The sequence below is a fragment of the Austrofundulus limnaeus genome, unplaced genomic scaffold, assembly GCF_001266775.1.
Source record: "Austrofundulus limnaeus strain Quisiro unplaced genomic scaffold, Austrofundulus_limnaeus-1.0 Scaffold883, whole genome shotgun sequence".
NCBI lineage: Eukaryota > Metazoa > Chordata > Actinopteri > Cyprinodontiformes > Rivulidae > Austrofundulus > Austrofundulus limnaeus.
In genome coordinates, this window is record NW_013953285.1 from 280 (window position 1) to 8496 (window position 8217).

General features: G+C 42.1%; 1 protein-coding gene across 1 annotated transcript in view; it reads right to left on the reverse strand.

Moving 5' to 3' along the window:
• Positions 1-1018: 1018 nt before the first annotated feature.
• Positions 1019-8217, reverse strand: part of spg11 (SPG11 vesicle trafficking associated, spatacsin) — a 39131-nt gene continuing 31932 nt past the window's right edge. Inside the window, exons 35-40 of the mRNA XM_014029318.1 lie at positions 8074-8193; positions 7654-7822; positions 7502-7578; positions 7264-7419; positions 1504-1655; positions 1019-1402 (exon numbers count right to left, since the gene is read on the reverse strand). Coding sequence (XP_013884772.1) covers positions 1228-1402; positions 1504-1655; positions 7264-7419; positions 7502-7578; positions 7654-7822; positions 8074-8193 — 849 coding nt within the window. The 3' untranslated portion in view covers positions 1019-1227. The remainder of the gene's footprint in view (positions 1403-1503; positions 1656-7263; positions 7420-7501; positions 7579-7653; positions 7823-8073; positions 8194-8217) is intronic.

The following is an 8217-nucleotide window of genomic DNA, read 5'->3' on the forward strand; positions in this document are numbered from 1 at the left end:
GACCCCCAGCGAGTATCCCATCCAGCTTGCGGTTTACCTCCACCAGTGTTTGAGTCTAAGTGTGGACAGCCCGGCAAATCCCATCACATAAGCCCTGCAGTCTCCACAGGTCCAGGATAGCTCTCAGCACTTTCCGTATTTCATGATATGCCAGATATCCACCACTGCCAATCAGTAGAAATCCTTCTATCATAAATCCAATTATCCAGACATCTTCGACATCCTCAATCAACAATGGAGCCAGGTACCTTATCCTCCACTCGCCCCAGGAGTCCAGAATGTGCCTTGCTGCATATGTTCCATCAGGACAAGTAGGCTCGCCTTTGCCCACTTTCCATGTAGAAAAAAATTGCTCAATAGCATTGAGTGACCAGCTGACCAGATCCATAATTTCTAGTTTGGATGATATGTAAAAGAGGCTCCAAAATGCAGCAAAGCAGGGTAGATAAGGGAAGGCTGAGGAGAGAGGGAAGTTCAGCCTTCACTGAGAGCAGAAGCAAAAAAAATTTAAATAAAAACAAATTTTAAGATGCAGGTGGCAATTAAAGCTCCAGGGGTCTCCCTGCGACAGTTTGAACCCTTCCAACAATGACGGATATTCTGGGATGCGTCTCAGTTATAGTCATGCTTTGGGTAGTCACGGAGTGTGTGCGCACACCCTAGCCAGTGGCGGAGGTGTTTATACTTGGAGCTTACGTTGTTGTAGGTTTCTTCAAAAAGACACAAGAAGTACACTTTAGAACTTGTGAAATGTTGTAAATAGGAGAGCAAAAGCATGACGAAACAAGCATGCTGTTTGAATGGTGCGTGGCACATGCAGCCTTTGCAGAGTTTCAAAATTTCGGAGGTGCATGACCACGTGCTGGGACACCGCGCAGGGCCAATGCGAGGGGACGGCCAGATTGCGTCACTTTTGGCTCGTGCCGGGTTTAACGCGTCAACCATAAACCAGGCTTGATAAATCGACTTTTGCCCCATCTTGAAAACAAATAGAAGAGATAAATGAGTAGAGATGGAGTTGCATATCAACTGGTTTAATCATCAAATAATTCATTCAACATTTTATTTTCTACAATATTTCATTTTATTTTTTTAATTTTTAAAGTAAAAAAGTAATTAGAATATTCTAAATAAGGTTTGAGATAAGGCAATGTGTTCGATTTTCCCCTGGATTTGTCCTGGCCACGTAACTACGATGGTGCAACAACCCATCTGACTGGTCCCTGATCAGCTGGCAAGCCGATCATTTAGGTAGTTGGAAGTTTTGTTGTCCTGCAGCAATGTCTTGGTGACGTCAAACAGATTCTGCTGGTAGGCAAGTCTGTACCGAGTGTATGCATCATCACAGTAGGTCAGCAGGCGCTTCACGTTGGAGGTGGAGCTGCCAGGGGAGCTGTCCAGCCTGAAAAACAGCACACAGACACACATTAAAGGAAGTCTCGGGTGATCTATCCACAGTAACCTCAATGCCTTCTAAGCACTAAAACACAAGTTTACTCTTACTTCCTAAAGATGTCTTCAAAAAGAGTGGAGGTGAGGGGGCGGTGGCGTTTCAGCTCCTCCAGGTAAACGAAGTCTCCCTTCAGGACCACCTTCTGGTACAAAATGTCAGGCCAGTCTGGACTGTAGGAGTACGCCTCGGACAAGACGAAAACCTGGGAGACAAAACCAGTGTTTGGAAGGACTGTTAGAGCTTCTTAAACACTGCAGCTCATGCAGACACAAACCAAGTCTCATCTGGACTAAGATGGCTTGTTACATTTCAACAGATGTTATTTTTTCATCCACGTGTTTTCATATTTATCATGTTTAAACTTGTGTGGCGTAGCTTTTTTTAGTCTTTGTAATATTGTTAAAACTGGAAGAGTGACTTCAACAGATCCCAAGAATCTCAGAGATCTCTGTCCCAAAGAGCTCAGTCCTGTGAAGAGCTCAGATGCAGAACACTCAAAACTCTTTACCTCTCTGCAGGAGTTGAGAACCATCATATCTGCTCACATTCTGAGGTGTTGTCATGCTGACTTCTAAAGGGTGTGGTCCTCCAGCTCAAAAGAAGCTGCTGGTGGCCTTTATTCAACAATTTTAAGTTAGACATTTTCTACTGCAAACTGTCCCACCACCAGAATTTTCTGTTTAACATATCTTATGTGACAAATGAAGTGGTGGGCACAGTTAACCAAAAGATTAGCTTCACTTTCACCTAAACTGCTGCACAACTTTCTAGTTCTGCTAATGATAAAAAGCTAAAGAAAAATGAATTTAGAGAAAACTAAGGCTAAACCGCTAACATTAATCATATTAAAATACAGTCTACCACTCAGTATAGCATGCAACAGTACTTGGGGTTTATCCTTTGAACACCCCCTAGTGTTCATTTCCCTCTTTATCCCACTGCTTTACAGTCAGTAACTAAACTTCAACAAAGATACTGTATAAAACCAAACCTAAATGTCTAATGTGACAAATGTAAGTCAGCACATCTCAAAATGTTTTATAGATCACAGATAAAAATATTTATCTGTTTTAGAGGTGAGCTAGTTATAGTTTGTTATAATTATAGTTTGTTTCTGTTCAGCCAAGAGACAGAGCTACAACTGCTGAAACCAGAAGAGCAGACAGGGTGGTGAAAAACCAGGAAGTGACAAATTACAGTCTTTGAAATTGTGTTTCTGCTAATGGTCCCCAATCACCGAGGCGGGGGACTTAGAAATTCTCCTTTCTCCATCCGTCTGTCCGTCACAGTTTCAGAAAGCTGTAACTTTCACAAAGAAAGGCTAAAATACACCAAACTTGGTATGAGTGATCCATGCTGCATGCCCGACCATACCATGTGGTCAAATGACATCATCAAAGCCCTGCCCCATAACAACAGGAAGTGACCTTTTTTTGGCTTGGAAAGCTCCATCCTTGACCCTCTTGACCTAATCAGCAACAAATTGTGTCAGAATACAGATAATATGTTGATCTCACTCGCTTTCAAGCACAAAGACATTTTGGTAAAAGGCATGGTCATGGCTGTGCGGCAAAGTTAGACCCCACGCTGTTGACATGAGTTTGGCTCTAAATTCCACACACTTCAGCCAATCTGCACCGAATTCACTATGATCCATCCTAATCCATCCCACTGCAGGAATGCAGTACAATTCATGGGGGACGTGGCCAAATTAGACATCACATCGTTGACATACGTTTGGCTCTAAATCACACATGCATGATCAGATCTGAACCAAATATTGTGTGCATCATAAGGGAGACCTGCTCAACGTTTGTGTAGTAGTTTGACAAAATTACACTGTGTTCCAAATTATTATGTAAATATTTTCTCAGATTTTCCAAAATTACCAACATGAATTACAGTCATTGTAATTTTCTAGTCATCAACTATTAGACTACAACTGAAAGGTTTTTGAACAAACTGCCAATGATAACAGTATATTTAAAAACAATAAATCACTCAAAATGCATGTTCCAAATTATTATGCACAGCAGAGTTTAACATTTTCATTTTCATAAAAAACAAAAAAATGGTCATCTGTGAAATTATAAGCATTAACAGGTTATTACAAACTGAAATCAAACAGTTTTCAAGTCAAAACTTTATTCTAGGTGATGTTACATTTGCACATATTCGAAAGGAGCTTCAGAACTCTCTCGTCCATTGAATTTGTCAGGTTTTGGATGGTATCTGCTTCAATTGTTTTGCACGAGGACAGAATACCCTCCCAGAGCTGTTGCTTAGATGTGAACTGCCTCCCGCCATCATAGGCACTCCTTTTGATGATTCTCCAGAGGTTCTCAATGGGGTTGAGTTCAGGGGAGCATGGGGGCCACACCATAAGTTTTTCCCTTTATGCCCAGAGCAGCCAGAGATGCAGATGTGTTCTTTGCAGCAAGAGACGGTGCATTATCATGCATGAAAATGATCTTGCTGCGGAATGCACGGTTCTTCTTCTTGAACCATGGCAGGAAGTGTTGTTTGAGAAACTCCACATACATTATGGAGGTCATCTTTACCCCTTCACGGATCCTAAAGGGGCTGAAAATCTCTCTTCCCATGATTCCAGCCCAAAACATTACTCCACCTCCTCCTTGTTGGCGCTGTAGCCTTGTTCACATAGGGTGTCCATCAACCAGCCATCCTCCACTCCATCCATCTGGACCATCGAGCGTTGCACGGCACTCATCGATGAACAAAACAGTTTTGAAGTCAGTCTTCATGTATTGTTTGGCCCACTGGAGCCATTTCTGCTTGTGTGCAGTGTATAGAGGAAGTCGACAGGATGGCTCATGCACAGCTGCAAACCTCTGAAGGACCTTGCATCTTGTTGTTCGGGGGATGTTGGAGGCACCAGCAGCTTCAAAAACTTGTCTGCTGCTATGACAAGGCATTTTTGCAGCTGTTCTTTTAACCTGATGTAATTGCCTGTTGGAAAGAGTCCTCAATTTTCCCTTATCAGCACGCATACTTGTGGGCTGTGAATCAGCTACGTACTTCTTGATTGTGCATGATCACGATGAAGTGTCTTGGCAATGTTGATTGTAGGCATGCCTTGACCTAAACACTCCATAATTTGTTGCTTCTCAGCAGCTGACACATCCTTTGGCTGTGTCCAAAACGGCAGGATGGGTCCTCCGAAGGTCGAATTTGTCGGCCGCATACGTCACAGCGCCGCGACGAAGGACGTCCAAAACGGAAGACTCCTCTGATGCGTCCGACAAATACGTCCTTCTTTTGGCCCGAATCGAAGGACAGGTCCGATGGATCCTTCCCGGCCCAGCATATCCCATAATGCATTGCGGCCCGACCGGAGATTTTTTTAAGCTAGTAATGGCGGACGAAGCGAGAGAAAAGAATACATTTTAAATAAAAATATGGTGATTTAAAAATTAAAAAAAATTAGCAGTTGTAATTCTAATACTTTTATCATTGGTATGGACATGTTTTTAAATATTATTTTTGTCATAAAAAAACGTGAAATAAACATGAACCTACAGCGGGTCAATTAGTTCTTCAAATGATACTTTTAAGTTAATTTTATAGTTTTGTGATATTAATAATGCTAATGTATTGATATTTTTCTAGTTTTGATTTAAGTTTGCTTGTTTAGCGTCGTCACAGTTGCTAGGTGACAAGACGTACGCCGGGGTAAGGAGGAGAGGCTAGACCGTCCAAATCCACAGCCTCTTTTTTTCCGGTCTTCCCGGTCTACCAAGGACCCGGCCTGCCGAGACCGGGTAGTCTGGGTCCTCCGGAGGACCCGTCCTGCCGTTTTGGACACAGCCTTTTTCTTTCCCATTTTGGCTGAAAATGTAGGCTGCTTAATAATGTGGGACAGCCTTCTTAAGTAGTCTTGCCTTTAATTGGACACACCTGCCAAACTAATTAGCACAGGTGTCTGCAATTGCTTTCAGTGATGTAAAGAGCACTGACACACATCACCATCAATGAGTTTAAATAGCAAACCAAAAAATTCTGACCTTATCACTCCTAAACACGTTTTGCATATTAATTTGGAACAGTGTACATTAACCCCCAGTTCATCCGTCTTTTCACCTTATGAGATTATTTAAATAATGAAAACCTGTGATAATTCCAACAAAACGGCTAACGGTTGGTTACTCCTGAATCGTGACGGGGGACATCTGCGACAGTTGGCGTGAGGTTCTACCTTGTTAATTTTGCAATAAATGTAAAAAATTCTGTCTGTGACTGAATAACGTCCAAAGAATGTAAAGGCTGCTGGGAAAAAAATGAAAACTGAAACCATGAGTCAGAAGATCTAGGCCTGTATTTATCAAACTTCTTACAGGAGAATTTTTCTGAGATGGACTGAGAAGACAGATCACAGATGCCCACCTCAAGAATACTCTGCACCACCTCAGAAACTGCACTAAGTGGGTCAGGGGTCTTCCACCTGAGTGTTATTCTCAGTTATAATGTACAGAGGAACTAACTATAAGGTGCGGAAAACAGATTTAGTCATCAATACAAAAGAAAGAAGGAGGAAAAAAACAATTAGCAGTACCATAATATTGGACTAAAGCAGGGGTTCTCAAACCGTTTAGGTCTGGGGACCCCTTACCAGGGCGAAAAAAATTTCATTGACCCCCTCATAAACCCCACGCTGTTTTAAAAGATAATTTATTGTCATTTCAACCCCTAAATGCTATGGGAATATGTAATTGTATTTAGTTTATTATGTTGGTTTTATTAGTTCTTTGTTCCCCATGCATTTTTAAAAATAAAAACCAAATTAAAGGGGCAATATCATGTAAAATCAACTTTTTTGAGTTTTATATCATGCTATAATGTTACTCTCATAAAAAACATGCCCAAAGCCTTGCTTTGACTCACTCATGTATGTTTGAGAAATCCTTCAGTAGTTTTAGGAAGCCATGCTGAGGAGCAAAACGACAGGTGGGGAACAGAAACGCCTTTTAATACCAGAAACGCCCCTGGGGTGTGTCTTTAAGCCAAACTTCCTCATGGCAGAGCACACACCCCATCCCCCCACACCCCGCCCATGACTCCTGCAGGCTCTCGGGTGAAAGTGAAACCTTACTGACTGCTGAGCTCTCAACATTAGTTCTCTCACTCAGTGAAGCTCTTTTCAGATTAAAAATACCTTTGAGGAAATGAATTTTCAGATGCCAAGTAAACTACATCATGGCAGCCTCCCCCCCCCCATAACAAGATGGGTTTCCTGCCTCTCAGTCACATTCCCTTCACCATCTTTTTCAGTTTCTCCCTTCTGGCAGGCGTTATAAAGTTCCATTGGCCAGGAAAAACATATATAAAAAAATAATTTGTCCCTTCTGCAATTACTCTACTAAACAAAGCTGCATAGTTACATCCCCACCCCCATTTTAGGACTGTTTTAAATTTGGTTGTTTTGTGTGGATGTGGATTTTATTATAGCACTTAGTGTCATTGATGTTTGCCTTTTTTTTTTTACTTATTTTTGAATGGATGTTTTTAACATGAAGCCCTGTCAAAGATGATTTTCTGTCACCTTTGGGACAGACAATAAAGTTTATTTATATAAAGTTTATCTATCTAAAGTTTATCTATCTATCTTATCTTTTTGTCACATTTTTCATTTTGAACAAATAGAAACTGGATCAAGTTCAGTTCATCAAGATGGAAAAACATCAGGAATGACCTCAGAGAAGCAACTGTTGCTGTCCATCAGTGCAAATCTGAGAAGATAAGAGTGAAGGTTTCCCATAGTGACAAAACGTTGATCTGGATCAGAAACAGACCTGATAACATCTGGGCAGAGCCATGATGGCAGCTGGCATCTCTGCAGGCCGGAGGTTGATGATGCGCAGGTCAGCTCCCTGGTTCAGGAAGTGCAGCTGGAGAGCAACCAGTTTAGCAGTCTGAACACAACGAGTGGCCTGACGTACACACGAGTCCTGGGAGTCGCACACACACACACAGAAACACACACTGAGATTGTCTCGCAGCCTAAGTTAGCAAAGAGAAGTAGTCCGGTACCTTGGAGAAGCTCTCAGCAGCATCCTTCAGCAGAGCCAACACTTTGTTCAACGAACTCTTCAGCTCAGGAGTGACGACTGTAATAAAAAAGGCAAAATGACAAAAATAAACTAGTTTCAACTAGTTTATTTTGGAACAGATTCCCAACTCACCCCACATTCGAGACTCGATCATCTTCAGCTGCGTTCTGGCTGCCATCTCATGGTTCTCTCCGATCTCCCTCCTCATACTGAAACACAGCGCCACCATGTTGTGCTTCTCACTGTCTGCAGGGAGGAAGCGCTTGATGTAATCCAGCAGAGCCATCTTCAGACCGGAGCTCTGCAGTGAGGAGAGAAGGCGGGACGCACTTGTTATGCAGTCAATGCAAAGTTTGAAAACAGTCTGCACATGTTTAAACTGATGTGATGAGAAAATTACAATGTACTAACAAGAAAACATTAAAATAACTCCTGACCAAAAACACTTGTTCAGGTTTGAGCTGTACATCGCTGCTTCTATGTTCTTCTGGGAGATAACAGACAGGATAATGAAAACAAACATCAACAGTTAGGGTTGTGTGCATGTCCAACCTGTCCTCTCTCTGTGTCCAACTTCTTTCTGAGGAGCATCTCAAAACAATGGTTCTGATGTAGCAGGTCAAAGACGTACGTCATTTCATTATATCGGCCAATACCTGTCAACAGTCGCACCTGCACACACACACACACACACAC